At 28.1% G+C, this 18,339-nt stretch overlaps 4 protein-coding genes across 4 annotated transcripts; 2 read left to right on the plus strand and 2 right to left on the minus strand.

The window, feature by feature from the left end:
• Positions 1–839: 839 nt before the first annotated feature.
• Positions 840–4,777, minus strand: LOC123268970 (uncharacterized protein DDB_G0286299-like). The gene is made up of 5 exons (XM_044734437.1): positions 4,074–4,777; positions 3,295–3,568; positions 2,934–3,202; positions 2,180–2,429; positions 840–2,055 (listed from the first exon to the last, which is right to left on the minus strand). Exons 1-5 carry the CDS (start codon positions 4,257–4,259, stop codon positions 1,994–1,996), a joined length of 1,041 nt encoding a protein of 346 aa, XP_044590372.1. The 5' UTR covers positions 4,260–4,777; the 3' UTR covers positions 840–1,993.
• Positions 4,778–7,065: 2,288 nt separating this feature from the next.
• LOC123269810 (RNA-binding region-containing protein 3) lies at positions 7,066–9,260 on the minus strand. The gene is made up of 4 exons (XM_044735659.1): positions 9,104–9,260; positions 8,527–9,006; positions 7,800–8,457; positions 7,066–7,721 (listed from the first exon to the last, which is right to left on the minus strand). Exons 1-4 carry the CDS (start codon positions 9,116–9,118, stop codon positions 7,405–7,407), a joined length of 1,470 nt encoding a protein of 489 aa, XP_044591594.1. The 5' UTR covers positions 9,119–9,260; the 3' UTR covers positions 7,066–7,404.
• A 546-nt stretch (positions 9,261–9,806) lies between these two features.
• On the plus strand, positions 9,807–13,472 carry LOC123269808 (ATP-dependent RNA helicase dbp2-like). The gene is made up of 7 exons (XM_044735658.1): positions 9,807–9,934; positions 10,014–10,115; positions 10,395–10,634; positions 10,714–10,951; positions 11,043–11,817; positions 12,397–12,639; positions 12,709–13,472. Coding segments are annotated over exons 2-7 (1,815 nt in total). The 5' UTR covers positions 9,807–9,934; positions 10,014–10,113; the 3' UTR covers positions 13,026–13,472.
• Positions 13,473–13,698: 226 nt separating this feature from the next.
• LOC123269807 (ATP-dependent RNA helicase dbp2-like) lies at positions 13,699–17,536 on the plus strand. The gene is made up of 6 exons (XM_044735657.1): positions 13,699–13,906; positions 14,048–15,279; positions 15,350–15,409; positions 16,786–17,016; positions 17,100–17,279; positions 17,365–17,536. Coding segments are annotated over exons 1-6 (1,848 nt in total). The 5' UTR covers positions 13,699–13,904; the 3' UTR covers positions 17,508–17,536.
• The last annotated feature ends 803 nt before the right edge of the window (positions 17,537–18,339 follow it).

An 18,339-nucleotide genomic window follows, 5' to 3' on the forward strand; every position in this document is an offset into this window, starting at 1 on the left:
ATATAATATATATATAAATATATGTATATGATACACAAATATATAATTCATATATATATAATAGTTATTATCGTATATACAAATTGTAATATTTATAGAATTACAACAATTTCTTATGTTATTACATCAATGATTTTTGTTGTATTTTATATCATATTATAAATCAATTCTCTTGGAAATATTTTAAGTTATTTTGGCAATTCGGCCATGCAATTTGAATTTATATGGTATTTAACTATTTCATTATTGTTCCACTCCAGTAATTTATGTATTTTTGTGCACTTTTTAAAATAGTCAATTAACTGGTTTATAGTACAGACAAAGCGACACAATATAGGCCATTGAAATTTTTATAACAACTACTATAATTATTATTATATCTATTGGCAAAGTTACTGAATGATGATTTTCAATTATTTATCTCGTAAAATCTGTTATCGATTGATAACATTAGTATTTATCCCATTACACTAAAATTATTTACATTTTTTTATTATTCAAAATATTTTTTCCTAAGAATATACAATACTAAATTTTAATAAAATTTATAGTGTCATTAAAAAACAAAAGTGAATATTTTTATTATTGATCGTTGATTGAAATTTTTTCTTATAAAAATAGTCTAAATAAAAAATTAAATTTTTGATCAAAAAATTAAATATACATTTTTATATGTTCATTAAATATATATTTCTCTTTTAGATTAGACATATTTTTTAAATTAATCTTTACTGATGCTCCAATATGCATCAATAGTATTTTGATAAAATAAAAATACTCATGTATACATTTTTTTTTCTACAACAGAAAAGTATTTTTTTTATCTTCAATTAATTAAAAAAAAAAGAAAAAAAAATAAAAATAATTTACAATTTCTCGCCAATTATGTAGTTGATAATTTTCGACAAAAAAACAAATTTTTTAAATGACTTAGGGTCAGGTGTTGAAAGAAAATTTTTGAACACAAAATGTTCCTAAATGATAATCATCAGAAAAGAAAATATCACATTGATTAATCTTCATAATCTATTAGTTAATGTCTTTTTATATTTCATTATTCTTCATCAACAGTTTTTAGTTTTTTACTATTTTTAGATATTCTAGTCATTATCAAACAAGTATAGATTAATAACTTGAGTCAATTACGTCACCAGCCGAAGCCTTACTAATAAACTCAAAAAAGATATTTTTTGTCTCCTATTACAAGAAAGTAGTCAAAAAAAAATTTTTTTTAGGCATTTGAAACACATGCGTTACAACTGATACAATTATATAAATCAATAATAGTAATAAAGATAACTTTTTATTACTTGAAAATAGTAAACTGCAAGACAATTTGATGAGACTGTTTGTGGTTAAACAAAACTATAATTAGAACTAAGTAGGATTTCATAAAAGCAACTCTAAAAAAATCGTTATATCTACACTAACAGTTATATTACTAATAAAATAAAATATTTCACTCAAAAATGTAACGAGCTGCAATTAATTATAAATTATTAAGCTAACCAAGATATTTCGCAATCACATATTAATTTTGAGCGTCCAATAACAATTTTTAATTATATTTTTTATTCTATCAGATTGTAAGTAACTCTACTTAATCATAAAAAAATAAATGATCTTACTCTATAGAGTTGAACAAGTGATGTATTGAAAATTAATTAAAATAGTAACTAAAAATTAATTCAGAAATTATTTTGGCTAACGTTAAATTTAAAATTTAAATAAATATATATTTTTTGTTAATATTGCATCAATAATCATTAACGTAATGATAATTTATTGACATTAGGTCATAAGGAATAGTGTAAAGTATTTTAAAAATTCTAAATGGTTGAATGTTCAACCCCATTTTTATCATGTGTATTCACAGAGGAAACTCACGCTTTGAATGACGATTTTATGTAATTATTTCACGCCTCGTGGAGCGGAAACGACGTAAATTCCGCAGTAAAAACGGATTATCATGTATTGTTCATTGATGAGAATTTCAATTATCTTTACGTGCTTTCTTTTTACTTTTTTTTTGTGGCTTTGCTTCGGTCCACGTGTCTGTAAAAATAATTCAAACAATTAAATCAATCAAGATTTCAATATACAAAAAAAAATAACGATTTTATTGTATTATATTTATTTTTTTTTGTTTGGAGTTACTATCAGTAAATAAAAATCTTACCGCCTAGCTCATCAAAAACTGCTCCACCCTTTTCAGAGACTTGTTCGACTTTATTAGATGTTTCCACTTGTTCAGTCTTTTTTGGAAAAACATCTTCAACCTTTTTTTCAATTATTTTTTCAGACTTTGTTTCAACTGAAGTTACATTTGGTATTGAAGTGTTTTCAGAATCATTAGAATTCTTGCTTTTCTTTGTTTTGGCACTCTTCTTATCTACTTTTTCTTTTTCAATTACATTGGTTTTTTCAGCCTGAAAAAGATATAATTTCAGTTATAAGAGATATTACAAAATAATTTTAAATTAAATATTGATATCAGCTGTAATAATATGCAAATTAATTTTAAAAAACTGTTTCAATACAAATATTTAATTTAAACTTTAAATTATTAATAAGTTCATGAAATAAGCTGAGTAAATGTAATTGTTTTTTTAATTAATCAATTAAAAAAAAAAAAAGATTATCAATTTCATTCTTATTTTTATCAGAACATAATTATAATTTATTTTTATAACAAATAAAAACGAGTACCTAGAAGCACTTGTTTTTAACGAAAAATATTCAAAGTTATTGAATAAATTATTTGTGTATCTTTCTATCGATGCAAATGAAGTAGAAAATAAAATAATGCATGATTTACGTTGGAAGAAATGATAATATACAAATTTAAAGGAAGACTTTTAAATAATTCTTATCACGTTTTGTTCTTTTATCTAACTTAAAACTTAGTTTGAAACATAAAAAAATACAACTACCTTTTTATCTTCAATAGATTCGACTTCCTTTTCTTCAGCTTCGATAATATCATCTATTGGCTCTAAAACAACATCCTTCTGAACTTTTTCTTTCAATTCTTTATTTTCAGTTTCTTTAGCAACTTTGTCCTTAATTTCAACTTTTTCAGATTCAATATTCTTGTCATCATTAACTAATTCACTTTTCTTCGATTTCTTTATTTTCTTTGGAGACTCTTCTTCTTTCTTCTTTTTCTTATCTTTTCTCGAATAAGCTTGCTCCCAATCACCTTAAATAATTCCATTTTTATTATTAATAAAAAAAAAAACTTTAATTAAAATTATTTGAAAAAAAAAAATAAATAAATAAATAAATACACACCATCATCAAAATCGACTGGTTTCTCAAGAATCAAATTTTTCATATTTTTCTTATTTTTAACTTGTTCAACTTTATTTTCCTTTCCAGATTTGTTGGTCACTTGAGTTTTATCTTTTTTAGCAACAACAGATGTATTGTCTTCTTGTTTACGTTCCTTTAGCTTACCTTCGACCTCATCATTTTTAGCAACTGATTTTTTTGATGATTCAGTTTTAGCTGGTGATGATTTTTTGACTGGACTAGCTTTTTCATTGGCCTTTTCATTTGTGGAACGCTGAAAATGGAAAAATAAATGATCTACTTTTCGATAAAAAAAAAAAAAAAAATAATAATTAATTAAAATTATACAAATTCATTTGATTGAATGATTATAATGTATTAAAATAAATCAGAAAATTGTACTACGACGTTATACTTATTTCCCTCTATGAAAATAACATGCGGGCATTAAAAATCAACATACTGAGTATTATATATGAAATATAAAATAAAGTTTAAGAAAACGTCACGTTACGTCATAGTTTATTAACGCACACACATTGTAAAGCAACCCTTTTTTGAATTAGACATTCAGCTGATTATTGTCTGCATGTTACTTTCACATTCGTCTAATAATAAGAAACCATATGTTGTATACGCCACCATTAATTGATTATTACATATGAATTAATAACATATGCCAAGGTAAAATAAAAGAATTATACTAAAAATATTATCGAACAATAAAAAAAGTAAAAATTTTTTATCATTAATAATTGAGTAACAATTTGAAAAAATACCTTTTCTTTTATTTTATTTCTTTTTTTGTTGGTTTGTTTTCGATCCACGTCCGAGACTGCTGATAATTGAGCGAATGGTGGCTGCTCAGCATTTTTAAAGCCAAATGCAAAAACGAGTACAGCAAAAATTAAAACGATACCTACAGGTATCGCATACTGAAAATAACTCACAAGACTCACGTCCATATTTATTATTATTAATATTTATTTTTTTTTTCTGTACCCAAATGCAGTGGGTTTCTGTTAGGGCTTATAACACGCGGTATTACAACCACGATTAATCTGTACAGGATAGAAACAACGATGATGACGGACGGCAAAAAAAGAACTAATACGTATTGGCGTATGCAAACACCGTTTTTAAGTTTTTTTTACTTATTTACTTTTTTTTTATTCAACACATAAGATATAAGCACCACACAATCACAATTGTGACACGGTGGCTGACACTACAAAAAAACGCTAAACATTACAGCCCTCTGATAGTCATTTTTTGAACTAGATGATGCCAGGCGGGCGCCGACCCCGGCTGACGCGGCTGATTTTGCGCAGTTACACTGACAACCGACACAGAGTGTAAGACCGTAAGGACTAACATAAAGAATGAAAAAAAAAATATCAAAAAGTAACTCTGGTTTTAATGCTCCAATGAAAATTTCAATTAACTACAATGTAAAAGTCCGCGAAAAATTGAAATTCTTAACATCAACTAAAATAAGAACACTAATCATAAACACAGCAAGAAATATAGCTACGATTTCAGTTTTTTCTTCCAATATACCAATTATTGATATGTCAACAAAATATACCGTTATTTAAATGACTGACAGTTACGATGCGCATGCGCTGTAAATCTGCTAAGCTAAAAACCGTAAATTGATCATTGTACACAAAACGTTTAATTATTATTAGCGTAATTTGCAAACAAATTTATTAAAAAAAAAATTAGGAAATCGGTTGACCCTGAAGGCCATCCCTGCAACTTCCCGCTAATTCCATACATGGACGCTTAAAATTGCACTTATGCCATTTTTGAGCTCTTCGAGCTCAAAAATACAATTCATGTGTTGTTTTGAGCTCTCCGAGCTCAAAGAGATAACTTTTCTATGCTTTTGAGCTCTTCGAGCTCAAAAGTCTAATAGAAGTTTGATAAAACACTATTTTTTGAGTTTTCAAACCGCAATATCTTTTGAATGAATGAACCGATTTTCTTGCAGTTGGCGGCATTCGACGCAGTTTTTTAAGCCTCATAAACAATCTTTAAGTTTAAATTGATCAAACAAAAAATTTCGGAGTAATTCCGAAAAAACACTTTTTTGGGTTTTCTTTCCTGCACGATATCTCTCGAACGAATCAACCGATTTTGACCGGATTAGCGGCAATCGACGTGGTTTTTTAAGGTTAAGAGCTGATTAGTTTTTGGAGTTGGTCTATAGAACCGTTCAAAAGTTATAGGGAGTTTACATACTTACACACACACACACACACACGGTGATAACCTCGCGGGAGTAGTCAGGGAAGCTTCCTATGACCTTCAAACGTCGAGATCTGATGAAAACTCAATTTTTGCAAAACGAGGTGAAAACAATAACTTCCCGATTTTTTAAAATTTTCGATTTTCTTAGCGGGAAGTTAAAAGTTTTTATGATAAAGTATTTCAAATAATTTGGAGCGGTAAAACTTCAAATTCATGTTCAAAGTTTAAATGAACAGAAATAAATTATTTAAAATGTTTGATAATTAAGTAAATTAACTTAACAAGTTCGATTAAGTTTATGAAGTATATTATACAAAATAGAAAACTTTAGAAACCCATTGGAGCTTCCAAAATCATTTAAGAAAAGTTATGTTTAAACTTAAAATAAATTAGAGCAAAAAATTCTTGAATAGTTTTTTGTTGAATCACTTTAAGAAGTGGGCTTGTACTGAATGATGTAACCATATTTTCATAAAAAATTTGGTTGATTTAAAATACCTTAAATGCAGGTAATTATAGCGATAAAACTAGTGAAGAAATAATGAATAGTATAATGTAAGAACAATTTTAATTTAATAAATTTTTTTTTAAGATAAAATATAGCAGCCAAGAAAAATTAAAAATTTATCAAAGCTTATCAGAATTTACCAATAGTTGAAATTATATTAAAAATTTTCTAATTGACAAGTTCAAGAAGCCCGGCCAAGTCTGCAAGAATCGTATCTGTAGTATCCAATCTCTTGTACGAAAGTAGATAAAACCTTACTTTGTGGACCTCAACATAAGGTAAAAGACCCAGTTATTGACAGTAGCCTAGTTGTTTGACACTTGCAATTTTATTCTAATTAAAGAAATAAAATGTTCTCAGAAAACCAATTATCTTAAAATTTATAACTCAAAAATTATATTTATTAATTTATTAGAGTTGATTTTTTTTTTTTAATTAAAACAAAATTGCAAGTGTCGATAACTGGGTCTTTTACCTTAGTCGGTTTGAATCCAGAAACTTTTGAGCCGTACTTCTGCAATATATACTTAATTGGTTGTTTAAATGAGCCAGAAGATTTTATCGTAGGAAGTACGTGCTAAAAAAAATTTTCGACTTGCGTAAAATCGTGTATGAGCCAGATCTTGAACCAGAGGATTTATTTGAGACAATTTATAGGGTACTAAACTATTATTGTTTGTATTTATAAAATTAAAATGTATAAGATATTGATAACTATAAATATTCGAAGATATTTTTTTAATTCATATAAAAAAATTTCATCAAAATTTAAAAATTTTCCATAAGTATCTAAAAAATTTTTACAGGTCTATGAAAATAGATTTTGAAAAAATCATATCTCATTGTATATGTTTTGCTTACTTGAATATAGGTATTATTTGGTTTCGACTGATCACAATCTTATTATGTAAATACATTTGGAAATATTTTGATATTTTAATATTTAGGTGTTGTAAAAAATTACTTAATACTGATAGATAAATATTGTAAATAAAACTTATAATGTATAATTTTTTAGTAAGTAATTTATTTACAATAATTGAGTAAAAACTTTATTTACAAAAAATCTTAATTATTAAACCAATTTAAGCACAAGAGATATTAAATCTCGGATAAATTGTAACAACTTTAATTAATCAAAAATAATACTTTCAGTTATTAAAAATTGGAAGCACTTTTCGGTGTGAACAAAAAATTGAAACCTCCTCATAAGACTGAGTGAAAATAACATTAAAAATTAATAAATAATATACATCTTTAATTCAGACTGCTTTAACGTTGCATCATTATTTTTTATATGAAGCACCGATGATTTGATTGAAAAAAAAAAAAATAATACAATACAATTATTTTTTGTTGGTTGCATTTGAGAACTGTACTACCATATATTTACTTTTAAGTTTATAACCGTTGGTTTCATTAAGTGCAAGTTGAGCTTGCTCAATATTTTGAAATGTAACAAAAGCTTGACCTTTCATGCGGCCACCACGCATTAAATTAACATTGTACTCCAATTCTGAATTTTCTAAATTCGGTATAATGTATTTTCGATAAATATAATGCAAATCATCTTCATTTACTTCTTTCGACAAATTCTTAATGTATAATCGGCACGATGGTTTACCCGGATGATAGTTTTTAAACTCTGAAAACAATCTTTGATCTGGAAAAAATTAAAAAATAATTAATACCCCATAAAAATATCCGAAAAAAATTATTTTAATTATGCTTCTTAATTTACCATTTGCCGATATTCGATTGCTGGCTAACTTTTCAGAAGTTATGAATTCTTTAGATTTTTCATCCTCTTTTGTCTTTTCATCATTTCCATCATCAGTTTTTATTACAGGATTTATTATACCAAAACCACTCTCTGATGGTTCATAAGATTGATCGTTTGTATCAGTATTTATAATTTTATCAATTACTAAACTATCGGTCTTTATAACAGTCTTCTTTTTAATTTCTTCTATTGGAATACGCTCAAATACATCTTCTGGCCGGATGATTTTTTGTTTTGAAGTAATAGGCTTCGGATGTACAGTAGGATTAACAAATTTAGGAATCTTTATTTTTCTCTTTCCTTCAGGTAATTTTCTTTTAACGGGAATAAATTCTTGTAGTTTATTCGTTCCTTCGTTATCCGATTCCATTTCTGATTCTTCTTCGTCTTCATCATTATTGCCATCACCCATAACTTCCATTTCATTGTCTTCATCATCATCATTTTCCATCATAAAATAATTATCAGTCAATAAAGAATCATCATTCTCGGCATTGATATTACCAAAGATATCTTTATATTTTTCCATATTATATACTTCTTTCAGGCTTGGAAATTCAGCTTCAAGTTCTTCGAAAGGTGGGGGTAAATTCATCTTATTCATTAAATGCAACACCTAACGGAGAAAAAAAAATAAATGAAAAAAAATTGATAACAAATAAAAGTATCAAAACAATCATTTTACCTGGGTATAAAAAGCAGGTTCTCTCAGAAGCTGGATTGAAATTCTTAACAAAATATTTCTCGTAGGTAATGGATATTTATAAGAAATATTTGGTGGTGGTGGTTGAGAAAAATTATAATTAGATGTCCAAGTATTTAATTTATCAATGAAGGCTTGAAAATTTTTAGTATTTGCATTATCATCTTTTTCATTTACATTCAATGGTTCTGATTTAAACAATACATTATCATCTGTGTTACTGACGAATGATTTTTTTGCAAATTCAACAGACAAATACTGTCCTTTTATTTCCAACTGATGTAATTGTAAAAATGCCTTTGTAGCTAATTCATTCGATGGAAATTTAACAAACGTCGTTGTATATGTATCTGATTTTCTAATTGTTTTTGTACATTCAGCACCAAATTTTTTAAACAACTCATTTCTTTTCTCATCGCTTAAGTACGGAGGTAAGTGTAATACTCGGAGTGTATCACAAGGCTATAACATTGAAAAAGTTTTTTAGCTCACATTGTGGTAGGTTAGGGTTAAATCAATTATAATAACTATCATGGACTAATTAGCGAAAGAAAATTACCTGTTGTAATGACATGTTTTATTTTATTTTTTACTCAAATAATAAATAACAATTAATGATTATATACTTCTAATGATTGTCAATAAAAGTTATTTTTATACTTTCACAAAATGCGTAGAAAATAAACAAACGCACATAACTGTTTAGTATATTATTTACATTGTAATTATATACAATGAAACTCGAAACTTCAATAACAACAACTTAATGCCATCTATCAGAAGAAAATGACTTTCTCAATCCGATTGTTGATAATGACGTAATTTTTTAATTTTTTTAACATCAAAAATTGTTTTTACTTACAAATAATTCTCGAATGAAAAATATACAAAAATAAAATATTTTTCCTCTTAAAAATACCTAAAATATGTAATAAAAATTTTTCTTAAATAGCCAAAAAAATTTTTTTTCTATTTAAAATACGCAAAAAAAAATTAATTCTTTTGTTTTCGGAACATGTAGGCCAAAATAATTTTTTTTAATTTTACTAGTCTTATTTATAGAAAATTAAATTAAAAAGAAATATTTTGAAATGTCATTATTGTATATAATAATAATAATAATAATACTAACAGGTAAAATACAAACATTTGCACCTCGATAAAAAAAAGTACAAAAAAAAGAGTTTATAGATTTTCATAGAAAAAAGAACTGTGATATTATTACGCAGTTGCCAATGGCAACAGTTTATAGGGAACTACTTTCGGAAGTCTCTCGAAAGTGGTCGAGGCTGGCGGGATTGCCGGCTTTATCCAAAATATATAACTTAATACTCCGTGTTTTGTAATTAAAGTAATAAATAACTTAAAGTTTTGATTTACCTGTTTCTATGTATCATTAGAAATAAATATTATTTAAGATTTAATTATGATAAACAAATAAAATACTGATAAATTTGTTATTTGTTTAGTCGTCCATCAATGTGCCATTGATTACGCGTAATACATTTTAGTGCATTATAAAAAGATACAAAGCTAATCCGTTGTTAGGTGAATTATTGGCCATAAATAATGTAAGTACTCAGTAATAAACTTTATTATAAATCAATCATTTTTTTTCAATAATTTTTTACTTAGATTAAATTTTTCTGTAATTACGTAAAATGCAGCCATTTTTTAATTTTTAATGCTTCTGCAATCAGTAATCAATGCTGCGACCCGTACTTAATATTAGAATTATTAATATATTCACATATTTATAATATGACAATGTATATTTATTTAGATAAGTTTTTTTATTTTATATCAAAAATTTTTTTAAACTAATTTTCATTTTGTTTCTTTTTCATTAGGCTTCATCGGGATCGAAATTTAGGCAGAGGCCGTGGTAATGGAAGTAATAGAAAAGAACGTGGTGGCTATGATAATAATAATTATGGTAATAATCGGTTTGCGGGTCGTGGAGGCAATACCAGTGGAGGAGTCAAAGGCAAAATGCCTGGGAGTGCCTTAAAAAAATTGAACTGGGACATATCGTCATTAGAACCAGTGAAGAAAGATTTTTATGTTGAACATTCATCTGTATCAAGAAGGTATTGAATTTTTTTACTTTTAAAGTTTAATTTTTATAATTTTCTTTGTCGTTAATTTATTAAATTTTTATATTTATAGATCACCTGATGAAATTAATAAATTTCGTCAGACTGCTGAGATAACTGTAAAAGGAAACAACGTTCCTAATCCAATCCAGCATTTCCAAGAGGGGAATTTCCCTCCCTACATCATGGAAGGAATAAGAAAACAAGGATTTTCACAACCAACAGCTATTCAGTCTCAAGGATGGCCTATCGCTCTCAGTGGTCGAGATCTTGTAGCAATTGCTCAAACAGGTTCAGGAAAAACTTTAGGAGTAAGAAACAATTAATTAATATTATTGGTCTGAGAATATATTTATATTTTTTATTGAAATTGAAACTAATTTTTAAACATATTTTCTATAGTATATTTTGCCTGCAATCGTTCACATAATTCATCAACCACCGTTGAGTCCTGGAGATGGGCCGATAGCTTTAATTCTTGCACCGACTAGAGAATTGGCTCAGCAAATTCAAGAAGTAGCCAATTATTTTTGTGAATCAGCATCAGTAAGAAACACATGCATATTTGGGGGAGCTCCAAAAGGACCTCAAGTAAGTGATCTTGAGCGAGGAGTAGAGATATGCATCGCTACACCTGGAAGATTAATTGATTTCCTTGAACGTGAAACAATAAATTTACGACGATGTACTTATTTAGTACTTGATGAAGCAGATAGAATGTTAGACATGGGATTTGAACCGCAAATACGTAAAATAATTGAACAAATTCGACCTGACCGTCAGATTCTTATGTGGTCTGCAACGTGGCCAAAGGAAGTCCGTGCTTTAGCTGAAGATTTTTTGACTGATTATACACAATTAAATATTGGATCCTTGACTTTGTCTGCTAATCATAATATTATTCAGATAATTGATGTGTGTCAGGAGTTTGAAAAAGATATTAAATTACAACGACTGTTGCAAGAAATTGGTACTGAAAAAGAAAATAAAACAATCATTTTTGTTGAAACTAAACGTAAAGTTGATGACATTACAAGAAATATAAGAAGAGATGGCTGGATAGCTTTGAGTATTCACGGAGATAAAAATCAACATGAGAGAGATCATGTTTTGCAAGAGTTCCGTAGTGGACGTGCGCCAATTCTCGTAGCAACTGATGTAGCAGCTCGTGGTTTAGGTAAATATTTATGAAATTATAAATAAAATAAATAAATTTTATTTGTATCACATGGGTGTGTTTTACAAAGTTTTACAACGATTTTTTATGATAAAATAATCTCTTTTTTCAATATTTCTTTCTCTTATCTTAACATTAATTTTGGTATTCACTATTTCTACTTTGCATTGCAGATTTTTTATAATTATTATTAAATTATATTTATATTAAAAAAAAAAAAAAATTCATCAAATTAATAGCTTTTCTTAGAACATTATTGATAGAAAAAAATGAAAAGAATTCTTTAGTTTGCTAGTTAGTGTGAAAAAAAAAAATATGTATAATTTTATCAAGAAAATAATCGCTAGTATGTGCTAAAGAATTTTCTCAAGTATGAATAATAAATAGATTATCTTTAGTATTACTGTAATGACATCATCTTTTCTACTGAGAATTGAAATATCAGTTGATAATCTTGCTTGTAATTTTTAGAAATATTTTTAACTCTACTTTATGAAATAATAAGTCCCATGTAATTTAATTTATACTTTAAATAAAATTATTAATTTAAAATTTAATAAGACAAAAATTAATTTTCAGATGTTGACGACGTGAAGTATGTTATAAATTTTGATTATCCATCATCATCAGAAGATTACATACATCGTATTGGACGTACTGGTCGCCGACGTCAAATTGGAACAGCATATGCATTTTTCACTACACACAATATGAAGCACGCTGAAGATTTGATTGCAGTATTACGAGAAGCTGGCCAAAATATAAATCCACGTCTCAGTGAGATGGCAGAACTCGCTAAATCCGCGCAACATGTAGGAAAAGGTAATCATTTTAGAAGCTTTAAACAATTGTATTATACATATTTTTTTATAATCAATAAATTTATGAAAGGTGCAAAAAAATACGGTGCTCAAATTCCGAGGATTAATGAACGAGTTGACAACAGGCGTCCTGGCAATTATGAAAGCAATGGGAAAGGCCGAGGGAATGCTATTAATAACAACAATAATTACCGAGGTGGAACGTCTTATCAATCTGCTATTAATGCTTATTCAGGATCGAATTATAATCAACCTACAAAACAATCATTTGATCAAAATTATTCTTATGGTTATACTGCACAAAGAAGTTACGCACAAAATGATTCTGCGTACCATAACAATGATAACGGATACAATTGCAATTACTCTGCACCAAATTCTTATTAAAGAAAAAAATAGATAATGATAGTGATTGTGCACTTATTTATTATGATAACATTCAGTTTCGTTAATCACAATCTTTGTGTAATATTTAAAAAAAAAAAAAAAAACACTAAATATCATTAATATTTTCATTTAAAATGTTACTCAATCATATTCTACAAATAGTATTAATTATAGATGTTGTTATTATTTAAAAAGTTTGCATATCTTAAATGCAAAGCATTTAGATAAACTTTATTTTCATTTATTTTTTGTTTGACTAATTCATAACAGTATAATTATATCTACATTTATAGGTAATATGATTAATAATTTAATTTTAAAAAATAATATTCTTATTAATGTGTGATTTAATTCATAATGAATTCCAAGTTTCTGTGATCTGTGACTGACTTAGTCTTAGATTTAAACTGTTGAATATAATAAAGAACTTGCAATTAATAAAAATAACTTTTTTATTTTACAATATTAAATTATAAATTTAAAATTACCGCCAAAAGTTATGCGCTTACTACTTGTCCATTTAGTTTCCTACTTCTTTCATTTTTATTGATCCGTAAGCCCAAATTGGAGTTAGAAAAATAACATATTACTCTTCTAATTTCAAGTCTTTATAAAATAATAACAAAAATTAATTTTAGTAACTATAAAAAAATTTTTTTTGTTGATTAATTATTATTTTTATTTTATGTTAAGTGAAGTAAATAATTTTGGGACTATTTTATACATTATTCGTCCGCCATTGACGTTTCACAACAGTATACAGAACTTAATTGTAGTAAAGTGACGCGTTCATACTAGTTATTACGAAATAATATCAATTTTTAGAGCAAATTAACTCTCAAAACATTAATAAATTTCAATTTGTTCAGTCATCTAATCATGTAAGTATCAGATATAATAAAAATATTTTTATGTTAAAGTTTTTTATAAAAATACATTATTTTAATATTTTCTGTTTTTGTATGTAAAACTTAAAAATAATTTTATATATATTTTTTAATAAAAAATGAATGAATTAACAGGGCTTTTCGTGATCGTGATCGGAACGATAGGCGAGGAAGTGGAGGCGGTGGTGGAGGACGAGGTGGATCTGGAGGTGGCGGTCGTTTTGGAGGCAATAGAGATGGTGGATCTCGTTATGGAAATAATGGAGGCAATCGTGACAGTGGTGGATTTGGTGGTGGCAATTCATTTAAAAACCGTCAACCAGGTGAAAGATTACGAAAACCAAGATGGGATTTAGATAGTCTCCAGCCATTCCGTAAAGATTTATATCAACCAAATTCAAGTGTAATCGCCCGTTCATCCCATGCTGTTGACGCTTATCGCTCCAACAGAGAAATAACAGTAAAAGGTTTAATAATACCAGGGCCTAATATTTATTTTGAAGATGGTGGGTTTCCTGATTACATTTTAACTGAGTTACGTAGACAAGGTTTTGATCAACCAACAGCTATTCAAGCGCAAGGTTGGCCGATTGCACTGTCTGGCCGTGACATGGTTGGAATAGCACAAACTGGTTCAGGAAAAACATTGGCGTATATTTTACCAGCAATCGTCCACATAAATCATCAACCGCGTTTAAACAGAGGAGATGGACCTATCGCTCTTGTATTAGCACCAACGAGAGAACTTGCACAACAAATCCAACAAGTTGCTGCTGATTTTGGTGTTTCATCACAAGTAAGAAATACATGTATATTTGGTGGAGCACCAAAAGGACCACAAGCACGTGACCTTGAGCGGGGCGTTGAAATTTGTATTGCAACACCAGGACGTTTAATAGATTTCTTAGAACGTGGTACGACTAACTTACGACGATGCACTTACTTAGTACTTGATGAAGCTGATAGAATGTTAGACATGGGATTCGAACCTCAAATAAGAAAAATTGTTGAACAAATACGACCTGATAGACAAACACTGATGTGGTCAGCGACCTGGCCGAAAGAAGTTAGAAATTTAGCGGAAGAATTTTTATCTAATTATATTCAAATAAATGTTGGTTCACTGACATTGTCAGCTAATCACAATATCCTTCAAATAGTTGATGTGTGTGAAGAGTACGAGAAAGAAAGTAAACTTATGAAGTTATTAGAAGAAATTTCAAATGAACCGGAAAATAAAACTATAATATTTGTTGAAACCAAGAGAAAAGTTGATGATATTACTCGGGCTATCAATAGATACGGATGGCAAGCGATTGGCATTCATGGTGATAAAAGCCAACAAGAAAGAGATTACGTTCTTAATCGTAAGTATTAATTTAAATATTGATTATTTAAAAAATTTTTTTAATTGATACTGAATTTGATTATTCACAGAATTTCGCAGTACTCGATCGGCAATTTTAGTAGCTACAGATGTTGCAGCACGTGGGTTAGGTAAGAATATATTGACAAGCGATTAAATAAGATGTAAGGGTCAGGCTGCGATGGTTATTACCGCGTTAATTAACAGTCAATATCTTATAAATGTGGCCACGGATAACGGCATATGCCAGACTGATTGACGCTGCTACTCTATTGCGCTTCTTAAACAGCCGACGGTGTAAACAGTAGTTTAGGAAACCTAAATTATTGATGTAGCTAGATTGAAGGAATTTATTTAGAAATTTTCAGGTAAAAAAAAAAAATAAAACAATAAAAAGAGTGTAAGGTAAGATTTTAGTGAGGGTTTTAGATTTTTTTTCTTTTGTTAATTAAGAAGGAGACAAGTCTTGTCAGTCTGGTAATAACATGCTGTTCTATGTGTTTTCAGAGGCACATGCGACGGAGTTTTATCAATGATAAGAACTCTGGAAGAGCTTGCTTTGGAATAAATAATTGAACGGGGTGTGACTGCTGGTTGCTGTCCCCTCGCAACAAGCTAACATTACGCTGTGCCTCGGTATAAACCGTGCCACTTGTTGAAATACCACACTCTCGCTCTGTACCTGCGACGGTCCAAAGTATGGAAGTTAATGTTAGGGCATCTAGTCAAGACGAACACTTATGGATTACATCAATTATAGTTGCTTTAATTTAAGTTGAAAAACAGCATCAACCAACTGCCTTCTGAAAGTCAAAAATGATCATGAAACCCATTGGCGCGACAATTGACTAAAAATAATCAACTTTTTTTTTTTTTTTTTTTATTTAGCAACGATATAATCATTAATTTATTCAAAAAGTCGTCCATACAATTCATGACATTGTTTTAAAATTTATTATATAGACAATAAATATTGAGAAATACTTATTTTTATACTTCAACTACAACATATCAATGAGTTATTGGAAAGAAACTGAGAATCAGGTAAAATCCAACAAAGATCCATACTTTGGTGCGGGAGAGACGGGTGTGAATTTGTTAATGCATTAATCTAGAGCTCGCTAATCTCTCATGCGAGACTTGACAACCATCTGAGCTCTGATTCCTCTACATTTCCAAACAAATGTATTTACATTCCAACTTTTAAAATCAACAGGTAATTTAAATGTGGTTGCTCTTTGTGGTCGATTCACTTTCGCTGATTGTTTATTATGTACATAGAATTTTATTTAATCTATTTATTTATTTATTTATTTTTTGATCATAAAAACAAATAACTATTTTGAAAAATTTTATTGTCTATTCTATAGAATTCTATTTTCATAGTTTACAAATTCACACTACTCATAATGCTTTTGAAAAAATTTGCTTTGTGATATTGATTGCACCACAAGAGACACTATTTTTTAATAATTATGTATTTGATGAAATTATTTTATCCAACTAGACGTTGAGGATGTCAAGTTTGTGATAAATCTTGATTATCCATCGAATTCTGAAGACTATGTCCATCGTATTGGACGAACTGGACGTTCAAGGCGAACCGGAACGGCGTATGCTTTCTTCACTCCTAACAATGCGCATAAAGCCAACGATTTGATTCAAGTTTTAGAAGAAGCTAAACAAGTTGTTAATCCAAAATTATATGAACTTGCAAGAAATCCAAATGCTTTCAAAAGTAATAAATTATTCAGCTATAAATATTTATTTTTTTCCATTCATCTATTTGAATATTATAATTTTTTTTTTTTTATATTTTAGGAGGAAGATTTTCGGGAAGAAATGGAGTTGGAGGTGGATCACGTGGTGGTAATGCGCGTGGTGGTGGTGGTTCTCGAGGTGGCCGAGATTCCGGTGATAGAAACAGATTTGATCGTAATATTGGAGGCGATCGTGGTAATAGTGGAGCTGGTGGAAATAAATGGGGTGGAAGTAATTCAGGTTAATATACTTTTTGAATTTTTTACTCTTTTTGACAAATCAATTGTAAAATTAAAATTACTAAATGGTTATTTTTCTCTTTAAGGTGGTATGGTCGCAAATAGTTATAACAGCAAACCTTTTCCGTCAAATAACTACGGAGGAGGTAATTCAAATAGCAACAGCTATAATCAAAATGGTAACTCGTACGGAAATAGTAATTCTTACAACCAACGAAATGGCTATTGATAAGATAAAACTTACTAAATTGTCGAGAGGAAAAGGGAGAAGAATATTTAATTATCCAACAAATAATATCAGCAATCATGTATTAATTAATAATGGCAGTCAATATAAAAAAAGTACATAGAATATTTTTTATTTAGAATAATAATATTAATAATAAAAAAAACTGGTTGCTTGATTTATTAATTTAGAATAATTATTCTATTTGTGGAAAATAAAACTGCAAGCAAAAAGAAGTTGAAATGAAACTTTTTTTTAATGACATTCATTTAATGTATTTATAAATGCACACACGTTTTTGTATTTATTGCTAGCAACGTCATCTTGGCTAGAATAGAATTTGATTGTTAAAAATCGATTAAATTAAATTAGTTTATTTTTAAAATAAGTAAATAAGTATAAGGAAATATGTATCAGTAAAATAAATAATAAATTAGAATTATTACTTTGAAAAATTTAATTGCAAAGTTGATTGATTAGCATTTTTAAATTGATAAGAATTAAAAGAAATGTGGTAGTCATCAATAATCGAATGTAAAAAGGAATATGCTACTTTTCATTGGGTCTACCGTTATCAGCAATCATCCGACATGGTCAGAGTCGCGTACCACTCATATCTTTTAAGATGAAATACAACATTCATTTTACGTACAACAAAAATAATTTAATAACATATGTTTTGACTCAATAAAATTTTTATTTAAAAATCTAGACGTTAGAATAATTAACTCCATTATCTATTAAAAACAGATTAAAAAATCAAATAAAAATAAAAACAAAGCCTTGAGCTAATTTCACCTTGGATTTCCTTCTAAATTACAGCGTCAAGTCTATG

This window comes from Cotesia glomerata, linkage group LG7, assembly GCF_020080835.1.
Source record: "Cotesia glomerata isolate CgM1 linkage group LG7, MPM_Cglom_v2.3, whole genome shotgun sequence".
Lineage (NCBI taxonomy): Eukaryota > Metazoa > Arthropoda > Insecta > Hymenoptera > Braconidae > Cotesia > Cotesia glomerata.